The sequence below is a fragment of the Vipera ursinii genome (assembly GCF_947247035.1).
Source record: "Vipera ursinii genome assembly, chromosome: 4".
Lineage (NCBI taxonomy): Eukaryota > Metazoa > Chordata > Lepidosauria > Squamata > Viperidae > Vipera > Vipera ursinii.
In genome coordinates, this window is record NC_139514.1 from 106,969,493 (window position 1) to 106,995,901 (window position 26,409).

At 43.7% G+C, this 26,409-nt stretch overlaps 1 protein-coding gene across 1 annotated transcript in view; it reads left to right on the forward strand.

The window, feature by feature from the left end:
• Window positions 1-26,409, forward strand: part of OBI1 (ORC ubiquitin ligase 1) — a 45,112-nt gene that overhangs the window by 8,211 nt on the left and 10,492 nt on the right. Inside the window, exons 2-5 of the mRNA XM_083362325.1 lie at window positions 13,206-13,341; window positions 14,863-14,954; window positions 17,702-17,950; window positions 25,344-25,432. Coding sequence (XP_083218451.1) covers window positions 13,206-13,341; window positions 14,863-14,954; window positions 17,702-17,950; window positions 25,344-25,432 — 566 coding nt within the window. The remainder of the gene's footprint in view (window positions 1-13,205; window positions 13,342-14,862; window positions 14,955-17,701; window positions 17,951-25,343; window positions 25,433-26,409) is intronic.

Sequence of the window (26,409 nt, forward strand, 5' to 3'; positions counted from 1 at the left end):
CAGGGCGGTGTACAGGGCAAGAATAAAATACAAAATTACAAAAGTTAAAAGTAATTAAATACATGCCCATTAAAAGAACAATTAATACATAATAAATAACCCCAATAAAATAATAATAAACCCCCCCCAATCCCCCCTCAGGCCAGGCTGGCTTGTTCGAACAAGTATGTTTTTAGGTCGCGGCGGAAGGAGCGGAGATCGGGCGCCGTCCGGAGCTCAACTGGTAGCTGGTTCCATAATTCTGGGGCGCCCACAGAGAAAGATCTCCCCCTGGGGGCCACCAGTCGACATTCTCTGACCGGTGGCACCCTGAGGAGGCCCTCTCTGTGGGAACGCACAGGGCGGAGGGAAGTTGATGCCGGCAGCAGGTGTTCCCTAAGGTACTCCGGACCCCTGCCATGTAGGGCTTTAAACACCATTACTAGTACCTTGAATCTCACCCGGAAGACAACTGGCAACCAATGCAGCTCACGGAGCAGAGGTGTAACGTGGGAGTATCGGGAGACTCCCAACACAACTCTCGCGGCTGCATTCTGTACCAGTTGGAGCCTCCGGGTGGTCCTCAAGGGAAGCCCCATGTAGAGAGCGTTGCAGTAGTCCAGACGAGAGGTCACGAGCGCATGAGTGACCGTGCATAAATCATCCCGGCTTAGATAGGGCCACAACTGGCGCACCAGGCGAACCTTTGACAATAAAGGTTCATTTCATTTCTCAAATGAACTGGTGTAAGTGGAGAACTACCCGTAGTCCATTGTCTAAGTCAGGGGTGGGGAACCTTGGCTCTTTTATGACTTGTGGACTTCAACTCCCAGAGTTCCTGAGCCAGCATGGCTCAGCATGGAAACCTCTCCCTTTCCCCTCAGCATGGCTGGCTCAGGAATTCTAGGAGTTGAAGTCCACAAGTCATAAAAGAGCCCAGGTTCCCCACCTCTGATCTAAGTGTTAGGCTGACCCAGGATGCTTAATTTCAATAAGCTAAGCTTCAATTGCTCTACCTTTAAGTCATGGTCTATTTTGCTTCAGGTGAAAGTCTCCACCTGGAGGCAAGTGGGTTTCATAAATGATTTATGCAGAAAATCAGTCTTGAAATTGTCACTGCCTGTTCTCTGCTGGTGAGTTACTGGATTGGTTTCTGCCTTCTTAAGTTTTGTATGTCAAATCTGAATGGAAATAGAATTATCGCTTTCCCCCCCCCTCCCATGCCATCCAATCAATTGGGGGGGATCACTTCCAGCTTTCTGCATTGTTGTTACAAGCTAAGCTTGTAAGCCACCCTGAGTCTTCGGAGAAGGGCGGGATATAAATGGAATTAAAATAAAATAAAATAAATAAATTTAGGTATGATAAACAGAATACATATCACAAGGGTTGTAAAGTTTGTAAAACTGATTCCTCGAGTTGTGTTGTGCAAATTGGCTATCTCAACAACCTCCTTCCCTCTTTACACTTTGAGGTGATCACCTAGTTCAGGGGTAGGCAACCTTGGCTTTTTTATGACTCGTGGACCTCAACTCCCAGAATTCCCCAGTCAGCATGGATAGCTGAAGAATTCTGGGAGTTGAAGTCCACGAGTCATAAAAGAGCCAAGGTTGCTTACCCCTGACCTAGTTCAACCCTTTAATGCAGGGGTCCTCAAACTTGGCCACCTTAAGACTTGTGGACTTCATCTCCCAGAATTCCCCAGCCGGCTGGCTGGGGAATTCTGGGAGTTGAAGTCCACAAGTCTTAAAGTGGCCAGGTTTGAGGACCCCTGCTTTAATGCATATGTGGAGAACTGATTACATTTGCCATTGGGGTATATCACTGTACAAGTTTTCCTTGACCTACAACAGTTCATTTAGTGACGGTTTGAAGTTACTACGGCAATGAAAACAAGTGACTTATGACCGTTTTGCACACGACTGTTGCAGCATCCCCAGGGTTACATGATCAAAATTCAGATGCTTGTCAACTGGTTCATATTTATGACATTTGCAGTGTCCCGGGGTCATGGACACTGAGGACTCCCTGTACACATACTGTAGGAGAGGGGTCTCCAAACTTGACACTTTTTAAGACTTGTGAACTTCAGCAGCATGGCTGGCTGAGGAATTCTGGGAGTTTTTATTTATTTATTTTTATTTTTATTCCATTTATATCCCGCCCTTCTCCGAAGACTCAGGGCGGCTTACAAGCTTAGCAGTAGCCTTCATTCTATGTATATGCCTGCTTGTTAGGGCTTTCACACACACACCCCAAGCAGCATAATTACAAAGTCAGCTTAATTGCCCCCAATAATCTGGGTCCTTATTTTACCTACCTCGGAAGGATGGAAGGCTGAGTCAACCTTGAGCCTGGTGGGACGCGAACCTGCACTAATGGCAGGCAGCTGGTGTTACTTAAGGAGGCATCAGCCCACTGCTCCACCAAGGCTCTTGAGTTGAGGTTTACAAGCCTTAAAGTTGCCAGGTTTCGAGACCAGACACAGGGCATTATAAATGGCTATGTAAAAGCTAAGCAAGCTCAGTCCTGGTTAATACCTGGATGGGGGGGGGGCTACCCGAAAAGTTCTCAAGATGAGAACAGCAATGAGAAACCTCATGGGGTCAAACTCAACTTAAAGGTAATTTGAATTTGAGAACGACAGGTCACAACACTTGAGAAATAAGGCTTGTTTTTAATTTCACGTTACATCTTCAATCTGCTGGAAAGAAGGAGAACTTAGCAGCGCAAATAGCAAAGACTTTGGGGATTAAAAGTAACTTCAGAGACCACAAGGAGTGCTTTTGTAGAGGGCATTGGTCGTTGACCAATGCAGAGTTTATCTGAAATGCTGGATCCCAAAGCTTGTGCAGGATTTTCAATTAAAGAGAAATCTTATTAGTAATGTCCTTCAGAAAGTTATTTCTCTAAACTGTTTGTTCTTTGAGGAAAATACATAAGATCTTGTTAAGTTATAAGCGTTTAAAACCTAATTCTCCATGGTCCAATGAATTTTATCTTACACAGGACTGCATACTGTGTACAGATAGTTATGTTCCTTGCATTGGGAACATCTCAGCAGGATTAATGAAACTTTTTTGCTCTTTAGGGAAAGCTCTGGGTTTTTTTTTATTATTATTATTATTATTATTATTTTATTTTGCCTAGAGGGAGAAGGAAAATTGGCTGAGTGAATTCTTCAGTAGTATGGCTAAAATTGGGAAATTATTGATTTTTATCTTATTTCCGGATTCTTTTGTCTTAGATTTTATGCAACAGAAATATCCAATATATCAGAGGTCCCCAACCTTTTGGGCACCAAGGACTGGTTCCATGGGGAAAGGTTTGTCCATAGACCAGAGAGTGTGTGCTTTTATGTGCTAACTGCATCCTGGGGAATGGGGCTTTGCTTGTTTGTGCAGACCGGTTGCTGGCATGCCACGGACCGGTACCGATCCACGGACCCGGGGTTGGGAGCCCCTGCAAAATAACATAACGAAAATTAATGTGCCTGTTTCCTTATTTGAAAAGGCAGGTAATGAAACTTTATTGTAACATTTTACTGTGTATTGGAGCAATGGCTATACTTCCATTTATCTAGCTACCCTTAAACTTGAAAAGCTGCATGGGAGATGAAATTTGACTTTTCTTTATTGTCTTCTAAGTCTTAAGCCAATTACTGGTGACCCGCTTGATAGGACATTACAGGTAGTCCTCAACTTACGACAGTTCATTTAGTGATCATACAAAGTTACAACGGCCTTGAAAACAGCGACTTACGACTGTTTTTCATACTTACGACCTTTGCAGCATCCCCATGGTCACATGATCAAAATTCAGACAATTGGCAACTGACTCATATTTACGATGGCTGCAATGTCCCAGGATCATGGGATCCTCTTTTCTGACCGTCTGACAAGCAAACCCAACAGGGAAGCCAATTTCACTTAACAACCGTGTTGCTCATTTAACAACTGCAGCGATTCCCTTCACAACTGAAAGGTTGTAGCAGTGGGGCAAAACTCACTTAACCAAACTGACTGATCTCTGTTTCACTCAGAAACAGAAATTTTGGGCTCAGTTGTGGGTCGTAGGTTGAGGGCTGCCTGCAGTGGTTTAGAACAGGGGTAGGCAACCTCGGCTCTTTTATGACTCGTGGACTTCAACTCCCAGAATTCCTGAGCCAGCCATGCTGAGGGGAAAAGGAGAAGTTTCGAAGCTGAGCCATGCTGGCTCAGGAATTCTGGGAGTTGAAGTCCATGAGTCATAAAAGAGCCAAGGTTGCCTACCCGTGGTTTAGAAAATAGAGTGGTTTCTCTTTCTCTGATAAACTGTCCCATTCATACCGATTGGGCATTTAAACACATGTGCAAGAAAAGTATGTGTTCCTTGCACATTCAAGAAGGGAAATGATGGGCCGTCTGAAGAAAAGTTTGTAGGTTTAATTTCCTAAAATGTGGTAACCCATCTAGTTACCTACAAGGACTCTGGTAGCGGTTGTTGTCATTCCTCGCCAGCCAGTGGATCCGGCAGCTGAGTCTGAGGAATCAGAGGAGGAGGAGGGACCTGGAGTGACATTAGAGTCAGAGGAAGGCTCTGAGGAGCTCCAAGACTTACAGTCGGACGAGGAGCCTGGCCCCTCTACTCCCACACAGGCTGAGACACAGCTGTGCTGCGAGTCTGAGTTGGACAGTGATGAAGAACAGTTAGGACAAATGCAGGATGCACGAAAGCGCAGAAAAGAGAAGCGAGTAGGACAGAGGAATGCAATGGGGAGGCGCCAAAGGAGAAGGCACTAGGAAGCCACGCCTTGGCTGAATTATAAAAGGGAAGGTGTGGGAGGTGCTGGTTGCCGAAGGCAACCGTTCGTGTTGAGGATTGAGTTTCTGTGGACTGTGTTTGTTTGCCTTGCACATTGACTCAGGTCTGTGAGAATAAAAGGGGTTGTTTTTTTTTCTGGCGGTTCCTGCCTGTTTCTTGGAAGAGGGGTTTCTCCTTGTGAGCATAACAAGAAGGACTCATGTAGGCTGGGATAGAACAGCGGTGTCTTTGTCTCATGATCACAACTGGGCCCCAAACTTTCCTTTCTAAGTGAAACAGAGTTCAGTAAATTTTGCCCCATCTTATGACTGTTTTTTTTTACAGTTGTTGAAGTGAATCATTGCTGTTGCTAGGGGAACTTGCACGTGGCTGTTAAGCAAATCAGGCTTCCACCACTGTTGTCGGAAACAAACTGGGAAGATACGAATGGTGATCCTGGGACAGTGCAACTGTCATAAATCTATGGCAGCTTCCAAGCGCCCAAATTTTGATCACATGACCATGGGGATGCTGCAATGGTCATAAAATGTGAAAAGTGGTCATCGGTTACTTTTTTGCTGTAACTTTGGTCGCTAAAGACGTACCGTATTTTCCAGCGTATAAGACGACTGGGCGTATAAGACGACCCCCTACATTTCCTGTTAAATTATAGGGTTTGGGCTATACTCGCCGTATAAGACTATCCCTCTTCCAATGCACACCAAATAAAAATTAAAAAAAACATCAGATTTGATTTTAATATGGTAATTTTAATTCAAATGTTTATGACATGTAGGTACTTAGTAGGAAAACTGTCGCTTATAAATATAAGGCTGTTTGTCATCAAACATGTAAACATAAAACTGCAAGTGGATTAAACTTTTCCTAATTCACTCTAAAGCTTTCCCTGCACAGACCAAATGGGAGATCCGCTCCAGGTTTTCCAGCCAGCCTGCCCAGTTCCTGAGTCAAATGTGCCCTTAGAGCTAAGCAGCTGCTCTGGCTGCTGCATTTCCCACCTGCCTTTCAAGTTGGGATAGACTACAGCTGCTCTTCAACTTTAGAAGGAAAGACGCCCAGACCCCAGCCTGTAAAAAATCACAGACTGCAGCTTTTTCTCCAATTGGTCCCGCTTTCCCTGCGCAGACCAAATGGGAGATCCGCTCCAGGTTTTCCAGCCAGCCCTGTCCCTAAAGTTTCAGCACCTGGCGTATAAGACGACCCCTGACTTTTGAGAAGATTTTCATGGGTTAAAAAGTCATCTTATACACCAGAAAATACGGTACCTGTACTTTCTCATCTGAACATGTTCTGATCCAACACTCTGCAGAAGTATTGAGACATACTTGAGAAGTATACCACCTGCTCATTTCTGCTTGACAGAGTCAATTGAAGATGCCAGATAAAGAAGACAGAATTTTTAAAAGTGATTTTTCTTAGAAAAGAATGCGCAATCTGATTTTTGGATTTTTTTTTATTTCCAATAAGTTTTAAAATCTATTGTTGAGGCAGCAGTCGTTTGACCACACTGAGCTTTCTGAGACAAAGCTGAATATAAATGTCCTTTTTTCTGATTGGTTATGAACTTTCCGTGGAAACCGCGAGGCCACATGCAAGTATGGCGTTTGCCGAATTTCCTGACAGTTAGAACAATTTAATCAGTGTCACAGCCAGCCTCCAGAAGTTGTGAAAGTTCCAGCACTGAAAGTTTTTAAGAAGAGACTGGACAACCATTTGTCTGAAATGATATAAGGTTTCCTGCCTGAGCAGGGGGTTGGACTAGAAGACCTCCAAGGTCCCTTCCAACTATTATTATTGTTGTGGTGGTGGTGGTGGTGTTCCTCAACCTTGACTCTTTGAAAAATGTCTAGAATTCCCTAGCCAACATCATTACCCAGTTAACAATAAGATCTCTCGGCAACGTAAATAGTTTTGCAACACCTGATTTTAATGTTGTGCTTCAGATTGCTGCTAGAGTCTGTTGCTAACATGTTTCCTACCTTCAGTCTTTTGCATATACAAGATCAGGCTGTGATTATAATGTGCTGTTGTCAAAATGAATGACTGGACAAGTATCCTTTGTGTACTGTACTGTACCTTGCACAAATGCCTAAGCTAGACCACTGTCAAAACGGCGGGGAAATCAAAAGATCCAAGGCACTTCAAATGGATATAAAGATTTATTGCAAGCTTGAGCACTCTACAAGAAATATCTAATATAACATATAGAAACTTAATGTGCCTATTTACCTATTTGAAAAGGCAGGTAGTGAAACTTTATTGTAACGTTTTACTGTGTGTACAATGACCACACTTCCATTTATCTAGCTATTTTTAAACCTGATAAGAAGCATGGGAGATGAAATTTGCCTTTGCTTTATTGTCTTCTAAGTCTGGAGCCAATTACTGTTGACCCACCTGATAGGACATTGCAGGTAGTCCTCAACATACGACAGTTCATTTAGTGATCGAAGTTACAACAGCCCTAGGAAAAAAGGTGACTCACGACCTTCTTTCACACTCACTTAAGACCTGTGTGGCATCCCCATGGTTACATGATCAAAATTCAGACGCTTGGCAACTGACTCATCCTTACGACGGTTGCAGTCTCCTGGGATCATGTGATTCCCTTTTGCACAGGGTGGATAATAATGATTTTTTTAAAAAAAAATTAAAAATCTTTTTTTTATTTAAATCAGATTTTTTTTATTTTTATCATTTTTTTTAGTAAAATGCTTTTGGACTAAAGATACATTAATAATTTAGTTTATTGGAGCTTAGTTACGTAGCACGAGGCTGTATATTTTGCAATATTTACATTTTTGGTAAACCCATTCAATGAATCCAAGCTGCAAGCTGAGATAACATGCACTGCATTGATGCATTCCCACAATTGCACAGTTAACCATGAGATAGATCATAAAACAAAGTTCAGGAGTATTCCTTCATCCCCTTGTTTTGCAAATCTGTGTACACTACAAACTCTATGATTGTTTGTAGAGAAATGCATCTGTACCAAGCTCCAAGTGTTTTAGCTAAATAAAAGAATTTGAGTAGTTCTGCAACTATGTGTGATTAACCTATTAACCTAAAATCAGTTCTGATATCGCCTTTTTACTAACCTGACAGCTTATTACTCTAAATAGGAAACCTTCATTTTGTTTGCAAATAATATTAAAGATTCTAACTACCAGCAAGAATGAGTCCTTACATTTAAAGAGCACCTATCATTTCAGATCCATCATGGCAGCCTGTGGGCATCCACTCACTTGCCGCTTGCCACGTCCCTCACCTTGTTGTGTCATTGCCGCATCACCAGACATCCCATTAAAGTGAATGGGACTGTCAGTGAGTCAACAGCGGGTCAGAGGAGGAGCCTCTGTGGGATAGAGATGACAGTTGCTCTTTAAAAATTACAATTTAAATTGAGTTGATTTAAATCAAGCCTTTTTACTAGTGATTTAAATCATGTTTTAAATCGTGGTTTAAATCGACTTGATTTAAGTCAAATCCACCCTGCTTTTGCAACCTTCTGACAAGCATGGGGAGCCCAATTCACTTTACATTACCAACATTAACTTGTTCAGTGATTTGTTTAAAAAGGTCATCAAATGGAGCAAAATCCACTTAACAAATGTCCCACTTGGCAACAGAAATTTGGGGCTCAATTGTGGCCATAAGTCGAGGACTACCTGTACTAGAGGTCCAAATGAATTGATGGTAGATAAGAGTAGAAGGAATTTAAGGTGGGCTGGACTTAGATCCCTTGTGGGCGTGCAGGAACTCATGACTGATGACGCCTTTGACTCCTCCCTCAGGCTCAGCCTATTTATCTCCTACAACCGCTGAGCTTAGTTTGACCAAATACAATTTCTCTGTTAGAAAGTAATATCAAGATCCTAAGCTTGCCCTTGAATATTACAAAGGATTAATATTGGATGTGCCAGTACCCATTTCTGCAATTTTGTTGTTGTTGTTAGCTGCGAAGTCGTGTCCGACCCATCGCGACCCTATGGACAATGTTCCTCCAGGCCTTCCTGTCCTCTACCATCTTCTGGAGTCCATTTAAGCTCACGCCTACTGCTTCAGTGACTCCATCCAGCCACCTCATTCTCTGTCGTCCCCTTCTTCTATTGCCCTCGATCTTTCCCAGCATTAGGCTTTTCTCCAGTGAGTCTTTCCTTCTCATTAGGTGGCCAAAGTATTTGAGTTTTAGCTTCAGGATCTGGCCTTCTAAAGAGCAGTCGGGATTGATCTCCTCTAGGACTGACCGGTTTGATCGCTTTGCAATAGTCCCCCCAAAATAAAAAAAAATCTGTGTGATTGTGTTCACAGAGGTACAATGTGCAATGCTTGAAGACATCTTTATTTTCTCTTCTTCAAGTTGTTTGAGTCTTGGCTGTGTGGTTTGTTTTGTTTTGCTTTTGCCCAAAAGTATAGAAAGTGGTTTGCCACTACCGTCTTCTAAAGTATTTTTTCTGCTTTGCAGCCTCATTCTCAATTTTGGCGTTTTTCAGTTTACTACCCATTTATGAACCAGGCCCAGATGTGCTTAGTTTAACCAAAGTCAGCTAAGTGCTTCTACCTAGTTAGCCTTTTATATTATATCCCACTAATATAGTGTGGTTTCCCCGGAAATAAGACTGGGTCTGATATTATTATTTTTTTGCTTCAAAAGACACATTAGGGCTTATTTTCTGGTTAGGGGTTATTTTAGGGAAAATACGGTACTAAATGTGTCCGTCTGACTGATGATGTCACTGGGGCTTATTTTTGAGGTGGAGCTTATATTACAAGCATCGTGAAAAGTCATGCTAGGGTTTATTTTCCAGATGGGTCTTATTTTGGGGGAAACAGGATAACACTAGGGCAGGGGTAGGATTTAGGATTTATTAAATTTATATGCCGCCCTTCTCCCTAAGGACTCAGGGCGGCTCACGACAATAAAAATTAAGAGACATAAAATACAAAGAATTAAACAATGAATATAAGAAATACGGGACAATTTACACAATAAAAACCAATTTAAAAACCATGGTCAGTCCAGGCCCGCTTGTTGGAACAACCATGTCTTCAGGTCACGGCGGAAGGACCGAAGGTCAGGGGCCGTCCGCAGCTCCGGAGGCAGTTCATTCCAGACGGTTGGCGCGCCCACAGAGAAGGCTCTACCCCTGGGGGTCGCCAGCCGGCATTGCCTGGCCGACGGAACCCTGAGGAGGCCAACTCTGTGGGAGCGAACTGGGTGATGGGAGGTTGACATTGGCAGCAGGTGGTCTCGCAAGTACCCTGGGCCTAAGCCATGTAGGGCTTTAAAGATAATTACCAGCACCTTGAATCGCACCCGGAGGGCAACCGGAAGCCAATGCAGCTCGCGCAGGAGACGTGTAACATGGGAGTATCGAGATACTCCCATAAGCACCCGCGCGGCCGCATTTTACACCAGCTGAAGCCTCCGGGTAGACAGCCTTGGCTCTTTTATGTCTCGTGGACTTCAACTCCCAGAATTCCTGAGCCAGCCATGGTGAGGGGAAAGGGAGAGGTTTCCAAGCTGAGCCATGGTTGGCTCAGGAATTCTGGGAGTTAAAGTCCACGAGTCATAAAAGAGCCAAGGTTGCCTACCCCTGCACTATGTTTGTGCAGCACTTAAGTTTTGAAGGAGGAAAGGACTTTTGGAGCGTCCAGAACTGCTCACAAAGCACTGGCCTACAATTCTTTGGACATCTGATCCTTTCTTAGGAACAGGTGCACCTGTGGAGGGCAGCATTGCAATGGTGGGGGCGGGGGGGAGAGATAGTTGGCTAGAGGAGTTGCAGGTCATGCTACCCACACTCCCAATTCTTGGGAGTAGAATGCTGTGCAACTCTATTACAGACCCATGTATCTGTAAACATAAGGGAATTGGCTATTGACCCTGCTGCAGTCAATTTCAGGCACTGAATCCTAATGAATAGCAGAGTTGGAAGGGACTTTGGAGGTCTTCTATCTAGTCCAACCCCCTGGTAAGGGTCTAGGGCAGGAGTCTCCAACCTTGGTAACTTTAAGACGTGGACTTCAACCCCCAGAATTCCTCAGCTATGCTGACTGGGGAATTCCTGGGAGTTGAAGTTCACAAGACTTAAAAGTTTTGCCAGTGTTGGCAACTTTATACCATTTCAGATAAATGGTTGTCCAGTCTCTTCTTTCAGGGACGTGGTGGCTCAGTGGGTTAGGACACGGAGCTTGTCGATCAGAAGGTTGGCAGTTTGGCGGGTCGAATCCCGAGTGCCGCGTAGCAGAGTGAGCACCTGTTACTCATCCCAGCTTCTGCCAACCTAGCAGTTCGAAAGCACGTAAAAATGCAAGTAGAAAAATAGGGACCACTATGGTGGGAAGGTAACAGCGCTCCGTGCGCCTTTGGCGTCCAGTCATGCCGGCCACATGACCATGGAGACGTCCTTGGACAAGTGCTGGCTCTTCGGCTTTGAAACGGAGATGAGCACCGGCCCCTAGAGTTGGAAATGACTAGCACGCATGTGCGGGGGAACCTTTACCTTTACCTTTAGTCTCTTCTTAAAAACCTCCAATGATGGAGCATCCACAACTTCTGGGGGCAAACCGTTCCACTGGTGAATTGTCCTCACTGTTGGGAATTTTCTCCTTATTTCTTGATTGGCTCTCTCCTTGATTACTTTCCATCCTTTGCTGCTTGTCCTGCCTTCAGGGGCTTTGGAGAGTAGCTTGGCTCACTTTTCTTTGTGGCAGCCCCTGAGCATAAGCAACATGGAGATGAGCCAGGCAGTTGCAAGTGCCAGCTTCACAGGGTTGATTTCTGACTTTATGTTGAGTGGGGAGATTTAAAATGATGGAGCAGGGGAGGTGGGTGTATTTCTGAATGTATGTGTTTGAGTAAAACAAAGGCTTCACCTTGATTAGGAACTTGGTTTATAAGCATTCCCAGATCATGTGAAGCCTTGTTTTTGGATATAAGAGACTGAGTGCTGAAATCCTCATTGGACTCTCTGCTGAGTTATGGAGATTCAGCAATGGAACGGGTGCACAAATCTGTGCCTTACCCATGAGCTGTTGTTATGTGTTCAGACATGATACCCACAACTTGCTTTGGAAAGGGGTGACCCATGCTTGTTAAAGATATGAACTGCCTCTTTTGGAACCATGTTTATTGCAGCCTTTGAATGTGGAAATCCTACTTAGCTCTTATTTGAAGCTATTGTAGATATTATATTATTATGATACCACTCTAATGGCAGAAAGTGAAGAGGAACTAAAGAGCCTCTTGTTGCGGGTGAAGAAGGACAGTGCAAAACTTGGGTTGAAACTTAACATTAAAAAAACCAAGATCATGGCATCCGGCCCTCTCAATTCCTGGCAAATAGATGGGGAAGAAATGGAGGTAGTGACAGATTTTATTTTCCTGGGCTCCAAGATCACTGCAGATGGGGACTGTAGCCAAGAAATTAAAAGACGCTTGCTCCTGGGGAGGAAAGCCATGGCAAATCTAGACAGCACACTAAAAAGCAGAGACGTCACCCTGCCAACAAAAGTGTGTATAGTCAAGGCTATGGTCTTCCCAGTTGCAATGTATGGCAGTGAAGGTTGGACCATAAAAAAGGCTGAGCGCCAAAGAATTGAGGCCTTTGAACTATGGTGCTGGAGAAGACTCCTGCGAGTCCCTTGGACTGCAAGGCGATCAAACCGGTCAGTCCTAGAGGAGATCAACCCTGACTGCTCTTTAGAAGGCCAGATCCTGAAGTTAAAACTCAAATACTTTGGCCACCTAATGAGAAGGAAGGAGTCACTGGAGAAGAGCCTGATGCTGGGAAATGTTGAGGGCAAGAGAAGAAGGGGACGACAGAGAATGAGGTGGCTGGATGGAGTCACTGAAGCAGTAGGCGTGAGCTTAAACGGACTCCAGAAGATGGTAGAGGACAGGAAGGCCTGGAGGAACGTCGTCCATAGGGTCGTGATGGGTTGGACACGACTTCGCAGCTAACAACAACAAGATATTATTGCCCTTTGCAAACTGTGCAGGTTGCCAATTTTTTTTTTATGAATTTCTTTACTGGTCGTAGAGAGCCTTCGGGAAAGAGAGATTGCTAACCTTTCCATTCCTAGCAAGTAGGCTGATAGTTTAATCCATTGTTGAGATCAAAGGTGTTTTATGTATGCTGGCAGTTGGTAGCGGGCCGTTTTTCTTTACTTTTTGCCTATATATAATCAGCTTGGGCTTGTTTGAGAAGGTGGGCACAATTTGAAATGGGAAGAGCTTCCCTTGTGGTGAGTAGATAGGCAGTTGTAGACTGGATACTAACATTGCAGGCCTGGCCAGGGGACAGCTTGTTTCCAGTTTTTAGGATCATTTTTCCTTGAATACCAAATCATGGCCATTTCTTTCTTCCAAGCAAATGAATGCTTTGGTTTAACTGTTACGCTTCCTTTCTCCTAAGGTCCGTCATCCTGTCATCTGTGCCAACAATCATGTCTTTTGCTCCATTTGTATTGAAGTATGGCTGAAGAACAACAGCCAGTGTCCTGCTTGTAGGATTCCCATCACCCCTGACAATCCTTGCAAAGAGGTCCTAGGTAAAGTATTTCCCTTTAAGTACGTACAGTGTTCTTTTATACCAGGGGTCTTCAAACCTGGTCCTTTTAGGACTTGTGGACTTCAACTCCCAGAATTCCTCAGCCAGAGTGCCTGGCTGAGGAATTCTGGGAGTTGAAGTCCACAAGTCACAAAAGGACCAAGTTTGAAGACCCCTGTTTTATAACCTAATGCAGTGAGAGAAAGCTTTGTCCCCTTGATCGGGAGAGGCTCTTTTGCTTGAGATCAGAAGGGAAAAAAATATGAGTGAATCCAACCACTAATTTTGTCTATGCGGATTTTCAGTCACCCAGGTCAAGGTTGTTGTCCCAAAGGTGTTTTTTCAAGAGACAACTGGAGTCTTCTTGTTTTTCTTTGAAGACGTTTCACTTCTCATCCAAGAAGCTTCTTCAGCTCTGACTGGATGGTGGGGAATGGAAGGATTTATACTCCTTGTAGACAGCTGCTCATTTGCATTCTTTTGGAGAGACTTTGAGGCCACTTGGAGGTTTATCTGTGTTCACAGGGTGACTTGAGAAACTTCTTGGACGAGACGCGTAAAGAAGTTTAGTTGCCTCTTGAAAAAACACCTTTGGGACAACCACTAATCTTTCTCTCTTATTCACTGATTTGCTAGATAGTTAGTCTAACTATCCACTCTACACCCCCCACCCCCTCTCTCTCCTTGCTCAGGAAGTTAATTGAGGAAAGAAAACATGGGGAGTTTCAGATGACAACTTGCAAGCCTTTTTAAAAAAAACTAAACTGAAAATCGGATTGCGAATAAAGGCAAATGTCCCAGGATAATGTTGCAGGATCCAATCTGGACTGTTCACTGGGACCAGAGGTTGAACGACCCAGCTTGGATACTGAAAATCAGATTGCTCATCACTGCTGTTCACAGCAACCTGTTAACTTAGTTTTCTGAACAGATTTCAAATTGAATCTAGATGATGATGATGATGATCATAAAAATCTGTTTGTTGTTGGCTGACATGTTGCAACTTTTCTCCATGAAGCTGACATGTTGCCGCTTTTTTTTATGCTGGCTGAAACAGGAAAAAGCATTTTTGATGGGGGGGGGTAAAGGGACGCGGTGGTTCAATGGGTTAGGACGCTGAGCTTGTCGAATCCCGAGTGCCGTGAGCGCCCGTTACTCGTCCCAGCTTCTGCCAACCTAGCAGTTCAAAAGCATGTAAAAATGCAAGTAGAAAAATAGGGACCACTACGGTGGGAAGGTAACAGCGTTCCGTGCGCCTTTGGCGTCTAGTCATGCCAGCCACATGACCACGGAGACGTCCTCAGAAAAGCGCTGACTCTTCAGCTTTGAAACAGAGATGAGCACCGGCCCCTAGAGTCGGAAATGACTAGCACGCACGTGCAGGGGAACCTTTACTTTTACCTTTTAAAGAGAGAGAGCTTCACGGAGCTGTTTTCAAGATGGGCCCAATTTAAGGCTGATCTGATTTTCCTGCGTATGCAAAATATAGCATTGAAATGAGATTTTTTATTTTTTGCTACAGGAGGAACGAGCGAAAGCAACCCAGTGTTTAGCCCTGCCATCCGAAAACAGCTTCGCAAAACCAGACTGGAGATACTGCACAAAGAATACGAGGTACGACTGCAGCAAAGAGGGTTGCTTCAGAAATATTTTATCACCTTAGCACGACTGATAGGAGACAACATACTTCTGTACCTCCAGAAGTGTTTTTTTATATTGATGTGTATGAGGATTCACCAAGAGCTTTGCAATGGGGTAGGGGCAGCTCTCTGCATCGGAGACAAATTCCTTGCGTATCTAACCACACTTGGCCAATGAAGAATTCCTATTCTATTCTATTCTATTCTATTCTATTCTATTCTATTCTATTCTATTCTATTCTATTCTATTCTATTCCATTCCATTCCATTCCATTCCATTCCATTCCATATTCTATTCTATTCTATTCTATTCTATTCTATTCTATTCTATTCTATTCTATTCTATTCTATTCTATTCTATTCTATTCTATTCTATTCCATTCCATTCCATTCCATTCCATTCCATTCCATTCCATTCCATTCCATTCCATATTCTGTTCTGTTCTATTCTATTCTATTCTATTCTATTCTATTCTATTCTATTCTATTCTATTCTATTCTATTCTATTCTATTCTATTCTGTTATATTCTGTTATATTCTATTCTATTCTATTCTATTCTATTCTATTCTATTCTGCATTCTATGCTATGCTATGCTATTCTGCATTCTATTCTATTCCTAATTGAGGAAAAAATTACACACATATTCATGTGTGTGCTTTGTGCGTATTTGTAGGACGGGTGCTCCCCAACTTACAACCACAACTGAGCCCAAAATTTTGTTGCTAAGCGAGACAATTGTTAAGTGGGTTTTTGCCCCACTTTACGACCTTTCTTACGGCAGTTGTTAAGGGAGTCACTGCAGTTGTTAAGTTAGCAACATGGTTGTTAAATGAATCTGGCTCCCCCATTGACTTTTTGTTTGTCAAAAAAGTCACCAAAGGCCGATCACACGAGTGACTTCATAAATACATCATGCCAGGTGCCAAGCGTCTGACATTTCAATCACATGACCTTGGGGATGCTGCAGAGGTAGTTTTAAGTCCGTTTTTTCAGCGCTGTTGTAACTTCAGATGGTCAGTAAACAAAAGGTTGTAAATTGAGGTCTAGCTGTACATTCTGGGATGATAGGGAGAATGACTAAGCAGGTGTTGGAAGCTTGTTGAAAAATGCTATTTTCAGTGTGAAGTACCTTTTTAAAAAAAAATAGAAATTGTTGGCTGAGACAAAAGGATCGCCTCTATTATCAGTGACCCGTGCAGTGATTCCCTGAAGGTACTCAGTATATACAGGTGTGGTCCTCGACTTACAACAGTTCATTTAGTGACCATTCAAAGTTACGACAACACTGGAAAAAGTGACTTAAGGCCGTTTTTCACACGCACACGACCGTTGTAGCATCCCCGTGGTCACATGATCAAAATTCAGATGCTTGGTGAGGGGTTCCTATTTATGACGGTCGCAGTGTCCCCGGGTTCATGCGATGCCCCTTTGGCGACCTTCTAACAAGCATAGTCAGTGGGGAAACCAGATTCCCTTAACATGTTACTAACTTAACAAATGCAATTATTCAACTTAACAACTGTGGCGAGAAAAGTCTCCAAAGCACCTGAGGGCAGGACAAGAAGCAACGGATGGAAACTAATCAAGGAGAGAAGCAACCTAAAACTAAGGAGAAACTTCCTGACAGTTAGAACAATTAACCAGTGGAACAACCTGCCTCCAGAAGCGGTGAATGCTCCAACACTGGAGGTCTTTAAGTGGAGACTGGACAGCCATTTGTCTGAAATGGTATAGGGTTTCCTGCCTGAGCAGGGGGTTGGACTGGATGACCTCCAAGGTCCCTTCCAACTTTACTATTATTATTATAAAATAGGGCAAACTCACTTAACAAATGTTTCACTTGTTTGGGCTCAATTTTGGTCATAACTCGAGCACTATCTGTAATTATTACACCCTTGTTCTTTTAGAAAAGTGCCAAAAATCAATAATACCCTGACACACTTGAACGAAGTTTATCTATATGCTGAAATGCTACAACATGGGTCTCCTTCTCCCCAAATCCATCAATTTCATCTTTCTTCTGTCCTACCCTCACCTATCCCCCAAAACACTTCATCATGAGTGCTTCCATTATTTTGATCACTTTCATGTTTTCCTTGTAAATATTTAACAAATTATTCCATGTGAACTACTTGTGTGCCTGAAATAATGCATCTCATCTTTTCCTTGGCATACCCAGCAAACATGTATACTATATATTCAACACTTAACTTTTATATTGCCTCAGATCTTATTGCTTTAAGTCAGGGACCGCTCCAGGCACAGCAGCTAAATCAGATCTGCTTACCCTGATATCAGAATTAAGATGGTCAGGCCCGATGATCCCTTGGTATGATCCAGCAGAGTTGTGTATCTCTTAATGGCATACACACACATGTCATTTGGTGAAACACTGAAATCTAGAACAGGGGTAGGCAACCTTGGCTCTTTTATGACTCGTGGACTTCAACTCCCAGAATTCCTGAGCCAGCCATGCTGAGGGGAAAGGGAGAGTTTCCAAGTTGAGCCATGCTGGCTCAGGAATTCTGGGAGTTGAAGTCCACGAGTCATAAAAGAGCCAAGGTTGCCTACCCCTGATCTAGAACATTTATCAGATTCTGCACTGTGGTCACCCTTCAAAGCTCTCCCGGAGAATTAAATCATTGTGGCTTCGTCTGCTTTAAACTGGCACTGTTTTAGCTGTGGTCTCTACTTCACTCTGGACCTTTTATCCACTAGGATGAGATAGAATCACTACAGAAAGAGCTGGAAACTCTGAAAGGAGAAAACCTCAGCCTGGAGTCCCAGCTCAAATCTGTCCTACATCCTGAGACCCTGCAGGTGCCAGAGAGAACTCAGGAGAGTCCACAGCCCTCGGACAATGAGCACAAAGTGGATGCTGAGACGTTGGCAGCATGGACCCAGAAGCTTCAGGCTGCAAATGACATGTACGAGAAAGTGAAGGAGGACATGGAAAAATTAATGGAGGTAATGTCTGTTGACGGCAATTACGTGGCCGTCTGTGCATTGGCTGTTGACAGGGCAGGGGTCAAAGAGGATTGGGACCTCAAATTTTCTAAGTGTAATGCTCTATTAATGGCCCCAAAGGTGCTTTTTAAAGAGGCAACTGGACTTTCTTTGTTTTTCTTTGAAGACGTTTTCACCTCTCATACAAAAAGCTTCTTCAGCTCTGACTGGATGGCGGGGAATGGAAGGATTTATATTTCTTGCAGACAACCGGTCCTTTTCCTTCTTTTAGAGAGTTATTGAGGCCACCTGGAGGTTTATCTGTGTCCTCAAGGGCACCTGAGTAGTATAAATGGATGTGGAGCCTTCTTGGAACTGCTGAAAGGACTGTGTGTGGAGCTGTTATTTTCTGCAAGATGTTTCTGCTCCATTTTGTGACCTTTCTTGATGCATTTGTTAAGTGAATCACTGCAGTTGCCAAGTTAGTGACGTGGTTGTTAAGTGAGTCTGGATTCCCCACTGACTTTGCTTGTCAGAAGGTGACCCAAGAGGATCACATGACCCGTGGACGCTGCAAACGTCATCAATAAGAGCCAGTTGCCAAGCGTCCGGATTTTGATCATGTGATCGTGGGGATGCTGCAAGGGTCATAAGTGTGAAACACAGTCATAGATCACTTTTTTGGGTGCCGTTGTAACTTCAAACAGTCACTAAATGAACTGTTGTAAGTTGAGGACTACCTACAGGGTTCAGTTAATGGTCAGTTGACCTTACATTCTTTGGCCCCAGTCAAATATCCTGTTAAATGAAAAACACTCTTGCAGAGTGATGTACTTTTTTTTCTTGTTTTCTTGTAAGATCAAGCCAAAAATGTTCCTTCTTGTTGTTAGCTGCGAAGTTGTGTCCAACCCATCGCGATCCCATGGACAACGTTCCTCCAGGCCTTCCTGTCCTCTACCATCTTGTGGAGTCTGCTTAAGCTCACGCCTACTGCTTCAGTGACTCCATCCAGCCACCTCATTCTCATTATCCCCTTCTTCTATTGCCCTCAATCTTTCCCAGCATTAGGCTCTTCTCCAGTGAGTCCTTCCTTCTCATTAGGTGGCCAAAGTATTTGAGTTTTAGCTTCAGGATCTGGCCTTCTAAAGAGCAGTCAGGGTTGATCTCCTCTAGTACTGACCGGTTTGATCGCCTTGCAGTCCAAGGGACTCGCAGGAGTCTTCTCCAGCACCATAGTTCAAAGGCTTCAATTCTTTGGCGCTCAGCCTTTCTTATGGTCCAACTTTCACAGCCATACATTGCAACTGGGAAGACCATAGCCTTGACTATACACACTTTTCTTGACAGGGTGATGTCTCTGCTTTTTAGTGTGCTGTCTAGATTTGCCATGGCTTTCCTCCCCAGGAGCAAGCGTCTTTTAATTTCTTGGCTACAGTCCCCATCTGCAGTGATCTTGTAGCCCAGCTTTCACTGCCATACATTGCAACTGGGAAGACCATAGCCTTGACTATATGCACTTTTGTTGGCAGGGTGATGTCTCTGCTTTAAAAATGTTCCTAATGGCCTATAAATAGGATCAGGCACCTCATTGCTATACAGTTTTCTCTATAAACAGAATTACGTGGCCTCCCTGAGGATCAGAATAATTGATGCCCTGCAGCTAATCAGAGCTTCATCTCCTACCAGTTAATAGTTCACGAGACCAGTGCTTGCATGGCCATTTGACTCCACGATATCTCAAGAGCGTGAATTTTAAAAAAACAAACAAACAAGACCTTAAAAAAACAGTGTCTTAAAAAAAATAAACACATATATACATAATGTCCCAAATCTGCTTCTTCAAGAGGCGATTGGATTTTCTTGTTTTTCTTTGAAGATGTTTCGCTTCTCATCCAAGAAGCTTCTTCAGCTCTGACTGGATGGTGGGGAATGGAAGGATTCAGTCAGAGCTGAAGAAGCTTCTTGGATGAGAAGTGAAACATCTTCAAAGAAAAAGAAAAAAAGCATGTCCAGTTGCCTCTTGAAAAAGCACCTTTAGGACAACCATGACCTGGATGACTGAGAATCTCCATAGACATATACATCTAACGTCGTTTCTGGTTGAATGCTGATTGATATAATACAACAATGTTAGCTTTCCACCCTTGTGAAATGGGCCCAAAGAATTTTAAACAACGGTGTTACCCCCCGTTGATAGGGCTCGCAACTTGGGCGTCCTCCTGGATTCACGACTCAATTTTGAAGACCATATAGGAGCTGTGACCAGGTGGGCTTTTGCCCAGGTTCGCCTGGTGCGCCAGTTGCGACCCTATCTGGACCGAGATGCCCTACGCACAGTCACTCATGCGCTCGTGACCTCCCATTTAGACTACTGCAACGCTCTCTACATGGGGCTGCCCTTGAGGACCACTCGGAGGCTTCAGCTGGTGCAGAATGCAGCCGCACGAGTTGTGATGGGGGTTTCCCGATACCTCTACTCCGCGAGCTGCATTGGCTCCCGGTTGCCCTCCGGGTGAGATTCAAGGTGCTGGTGATGACCTATAAAGCCCTAAATGGCTTGGGTCTGGGATATTTGAGGGAACACCTGCTGCCGGCATCAAGTTCCCTTCGTCCAGTGCGCTCCCACAGGGAGGGTCTTCTCAGGGTGCTGGCGGTAAAAGATTGCCGGCAGGTAACACCCAGGGGTAGGGCCTTCTCAGTGGGTGCGCCTGCCCTCTGGAACCAGCTGCCCGTGGAGATTAGGACTGCCCCCGACCTCCGTTCATTCCGCCGGGACCTGAAGACCTGGCTCTTCGAGCTCTCTGGCCCAGGCTGAGAATTAATCTTAATTTTAACTGGGGTTTTATTTATGCAGGGACAAATATAATTTTTTTTTAAAATTTGTTTTTAACTTTTGTATCTTGGTTTTTTTAATTACCCTGTAAACCGCCCTGAGTCCTTCGGGAAAGGGCGGTATATAAATGTAATAAAATAAAATAAAATAAATAAAATAAAACTACTAAATCTGTTTACAGATTTTTAGCTTGTCGTCTATGTATTGTATTAATCTCAAAATAGTTATGAGAAAAAACAATAATTAGAGAAAAGTAATAAAAACAATAATAACGAAAGACAAGATTGAAATTACAAAACTCTCTGTTAACAAACTGTTAATGGTAATCAACTCGTGGAAAATTTGAATCATCTCAAAAATTTATCTCTGCTGTGGTCACTGTTTTGCCCCGGTTAGCAAGCTCGTACTGGAGTTGCACACACCACAGCCATCCATGTCCTGAGCACTAGAACCAGAATGTGCCTTCACGCTGAAAACTGCTAGCTTCCAATTCTAATTAGAATCGAAGCAGCTGTACTTAGGCCCTGGATATAGTGGTTCTACAGGATCTTCACTTTAGAATCCCCATATTTATTTCAAATGTGCTGACCCAGTTTGATTGCCCTGGGAAAATTACCTGTTCACTGTGTCCATCACGTCTTGCCCTGATGACGCCTTTGCTTGAACCTAATTTCAATTTCCAGAATACCCTTCAAGTGCAGGCTGAAATGCATTTCAGTCTTCTGAGTCCAATCTAGACATAAATTGTTTTGCCTAATATTTTGCCATCCGGGACACGTTAACGACTGCGCAATCTTAGCTGTTCATCCCAAAAGTGGAGCCTCCGGTATCAAGCTATATCTTGGAGGAATATCTCTCCTGGGACTCTGTGCATTAGTTGAGTTGGATAGCTCATTTACAAAGAACAAACGGAGGCTACTCGTCTTTCTCAAGAGAGAATTCAGAAGGATGATAGATTCTAAAACACCTAGAGGAATCTAGACATTTGTCGTGTTGAGAATATCTCAGTCTAAATTCTTTGGTTGTTGCTAATTGCTATAATTTATAAAGCTTTAGTAAAACTGCATCCAATTTTGGTCACCGTATTATAAAAAAAATGTAAAGACTCTGGAAAGAGTGCAGAAAAGAGCAACAAAGATGATTAGAGGGCTTGAGGCTAAAACATATGAAGAACGGTTGCAGAAATTGAGTTTGTCTAGTTTAGTGAAAAGAAGAACTAGGGGAGACATGATAGCAGTGTTCTAATATCTCAGGAGTTGCCACAAAGAAGAAGGAGTCAAACTATTCTCAAAGCACCAGAGGGCAGGACAAGAAACAATGGTTGGAAACTGACCAAACAGAGAAGCAACATAGAATTAAGGAACAACTTCCTAACAATGAGAACAATTAACCTGTTCTGTACCAGCCTGCTACCGGCCCTGCAGAAAAGGCAGGGACAACACCTTTTACAAGAAGGCAAGAGGCTGGAATTACGCCTGCCAAATTTATTGCTACAAAAACAAATAGAAACAAGACACAAACCAAGAAACAGGAGGTTTTCAAGCGGTTGCCTTCAGCAAACCAGCCCTCCCACGCATTCCCCCTTAAATACAGTTCAGGGCATGGCTTTTCTCTGCCTCCTTCCGAGGAGCCCCATTGCCTTCCTCTGTTTACTCCTGATTGACTGCCTCCTGCGTCGGGCGTCCTTGAACAAGGCCAGCTGTGGGTCATCTTCATCCATGTTGTCAGGCTCACACAGCTGGGTCTGCATTGTGACCAGGTGAGAGGGGCCTGGCTGAGGGCTCTCATCAAGCTGTCCAACCCCCTCAGCAAGCTCTTCAACACCCCCCTCCTCCTCCTCCTCTGAGTCGTCCGACCCAACTGCCGAACCCACAGGCTGACCCTGAATCACAACATAACCAGTGGAACAGCTTGCCTTCAGAAATCACGGGCAGTCCATCATTGGAGGTTTTTAAGAAGAGACTACTAGACAGTCACTTGTCTGAAATGGTATAGGTTTCCCTGCTCAAGCAGGGGACTGGACTAGAAGACCTCCAAGGTCCTTTTCAACTCTGTTCTTCTGTTATATTCTGCATATATTTCACAAATGCCTGAATGTTTATTTCCTCTTTGACAACCTAAAAGAAAACACTGACCGCCAGAATCACTTGCCTGTTTTGTCTGCTGATCCTTTTTTTTTTTCCAATCCAGGAGCTGCTAATTGCATTAGGCTGCTTTCCTTTTTCAATATCGAAGACCAGATCTCCTTTCAAGGATTCCAATATAGTCTATCGTGTATCTGGCCGACATCTTCCTGTTTTGCAAATGTCATCTCACTGACGGAGAGAGAGAAGCTCTCTCAACCTTCTAGAGTTGACCAATAATGCGTGTGACGCCATTTTGTGAAAGAAGGCCTTTGTGTCCTAGTGATTTAAAAGAGGCATTTCAGGGTTTAAAAGAAACAGCCTTAAAGCCGTTCGCTTTTAGGGCTTGCTGTAGCTGGAAGAGGCAACCGTTGTTTACGGTAAGGGGCCCCAACCCCTGGTCCATGGACTGGCACTGGTCCACGGCATGCCAGAAACTGGTCCACGCAAACAAGCCAAGCCCCGTCCACGGGATGCAGACAGTACATGAAACCATGCCCCCCCCCCTCTGGTCCATGGAAAAAACCTCTCTCCATGGAACCGGTCCCTGGTGCCCAAAAGGTTGGGGGGCCACTGGCTTATGGGATAGCAAGTCATATTCTTCAAAACTTTTTTCCCCAAGAGAAACATTTACTAATAAAGTAAAGTTAGCCTGTTGGAGGGAGAGGATGATATTTTTGTACATGAAGCATCCACTTTGTTGGAGGACACTCAGGAAAGGCTGACCTTGCGAACTGCCCTGTTTCTTGTTCTCACTGGTTGATAGATTGCTGATTGACGCTGATCACGTGCCACCAAGTTACTTTTGACTCCTTAGCGGCCACATAGATACAGTTAGTCCTCGACTTGTATCACAAGTGAGCCCATATTTTCTGTTGTTGAGTGAACTTTGCCCCATTTTATGCCCTTTCTTGGCCTGCAGTGAATCACTGCAACTGTCGCCCTTATTTTATTTTATTTTATTATTTTGTTTATTTTATTGTATGGCATTGTATTCCATTTCATTATTTAGTTTATTATTTGATTTTAGTTTTTGTTTATTCCTCAAACAAAAGTTACAAATTTGAACGAACAACATGAAAAAGTGTAAAACGTGACAGGGACGATAGGCATGTTAGTGCCCTTACGCATGTTCCCTTAGGAACCTCTTAAATATGAGATGAGATCCACAGAAGTTAAGTTGGAATTAAAACTATGAAAGTTAGTAGCTGAAATAACCGAATCGGGTAGGATATGCCAGCCTTTGACAAAAATTGAATTTCTCTATATCCAACTTACTCTTACAACAAACAATATGAAATCCATGCATTGCTCATCCCTGGGATACTTATCAATTAAAATAACAGCTGGAAGGGACCTTGGAGGTTCTCTAGTCCAGCCCCCTACTCAAGCAGGAGATCCCATTTCAGACAAGTGGCTGTCCAGTCTCTTTTTAAAAACCTCCAGTGATGAAGCACTCACAACTTCTGGAGGCAAGCTGTTCCACTGGTTAATTGTCCTTACTGTTAGGAAGTTTCTCCTTAACTCCAGGTTGCTTCTCTCTTTGGTCAGTTTCCAACCATTGTTTTTTCTTTTGCTTTCTGGTGCTTTGGAAAACAGGTTGGCCCTCCTCTTCTTTGTGGCAGCCTCTCAAATACTGGAATACTGCTATCCTATCAACCCTGGTCTGTCTTTTCTCTAGACTGGCCATACCCAGTTCCTACAACCATTCTTCATCTGTTTTACTTGGCTTAATAGATTAGCCCAGTGGAAAGCAGCCTTTGGGATGTTCTAAATTTCCTGATACAATATGTGTCTGCCATTGCCAAGTCTCTTATTTGGAGTTTATTGTTTGTTTGTTTTTTTTTTAAAAAATGTCTTGTTTATTGAGTCAGAGGATTTGTGAAAGACTTTGCTGGCTAATAACATCCTTCCAGAAATGTTCCCCAAGTAAAATGACAAACAAATTATTGTCATGAGTTTTGTTCTGTGTGTGTTGTATGGGGGTCTGTCTCTTTAAAAAGAAAGTAGATGCCACTGAGCAATCTTTGTCTGCTTGGAAGAGCATAGAAGTTGTTCAACATTCATTTTGCTGATACCTGCACACCGCAATGTCAATCCATTTAAAGAATTTAGTCATGGAGTGGAGGCAGGAAACATTGAATTGCCATTAGTATATCTCCTTTAATGACCGTTAGGTTGAACTAACACAGCTCTGTTTATTTCCCTGGATAGGAGCCTCGCGGCGTATTTTGGAATTATGAATTAAAAATGCCTATTCTCTTGTCAGTTTCCGCCTGCCATCTCCCAGGGTAATTTTTAAGTGGTGTCTCTGTTGGATGGAAATCTCTAGGAGCAGAATAAATAATTGGCCTCGCCCATCGCTGTTGTTACATTTCATCCCTGTTCTTCTTAAAACCAGGCCTGGTTGAAGCGATGTTAGTTTGTTGACGTTGTTAATCCTTTTACTTCCACGTAGGTGAATAAGAAACTGAGGCTTGAAAACGGTAGCCTTGCGAGAGAGAACTTGCAGCTGAAGGCTGAGGTTGGGAGCAGGTCACCCCAGAGGTATGTAAATATTTAAAACCCCTCCATGCATTTTTCATGGGACTAGGCTTTAACTCTTGGTGGGCCAAACGGGAAGGTGCGATGAGGTAAGGGAGTCAAAATGAATTCTGGGCAGTTTCTCCACTTGGCAGTTTATAGGTTGCTTATAGGATCAGCCCAAGTTTGTTTCAAATGCATCTTTAAAAAAAATGGAACATGACTGTTTGATCCCTAACTTCCCCTTCGTGACACCTCTGTGCACGTCTGTGCTTTTAATACACTAGAGCAGGGGTGTCAAACTCAATTTCATTGAGGGCCGCATCAGCATTGCGGTTGCCCTCAGGGGGCCGAGAAGGTGTGGCCTACTGGGTGGGCGTGGCTAGAGTGCATATGGCCTACTAGGTGGGCGTGGCCAGCTCTACATCATTCGCATCATGGGGGCCTGGGCAGGAATGAGACACATCTGAGGGTCTCTGGCAGGAGGAGGGTCTCTGGGCCAGGGCCAAGTCAGTGGGGGCCGTTCCCTCACTGTTTCCAGGATGGCTTTGCGGGCTGCATGAAACCACTTCGCGGGCCGGATCTGGCCCCCCCGGGCCTTGTGTTTGACATGTCTGCACTAGAGGCTCATTTTAAATAAGCACATTGCACCTTGCTTCCGTTGAGAACCTATTGCCAAATCCGTATATAAATGGACTCTGCTAAATTCTGCAACTTTGGAAAGACAATATAGCTTTTCCTTTAGAGTGAACTGCCGTCTTTGGGAACTACAAATGAGTGATAAACCACAAGGCTGGATGTTTCTGTCATTGGTCCTTTCGTAGTAGATGTGCAGTTTGCAATTGAACTCGTCTACAAACTGTGATTGTAAGCCCATAGGAAACAAACTGAGGGAACTAGCTAAGGTCAGGAAAGGGAACAGCATAACACACATAAATTGAATGAAGAATTCAGGATCAAGTCTTGCTTGAGAGAGAATCCCATAACTAGAACATTTCTGG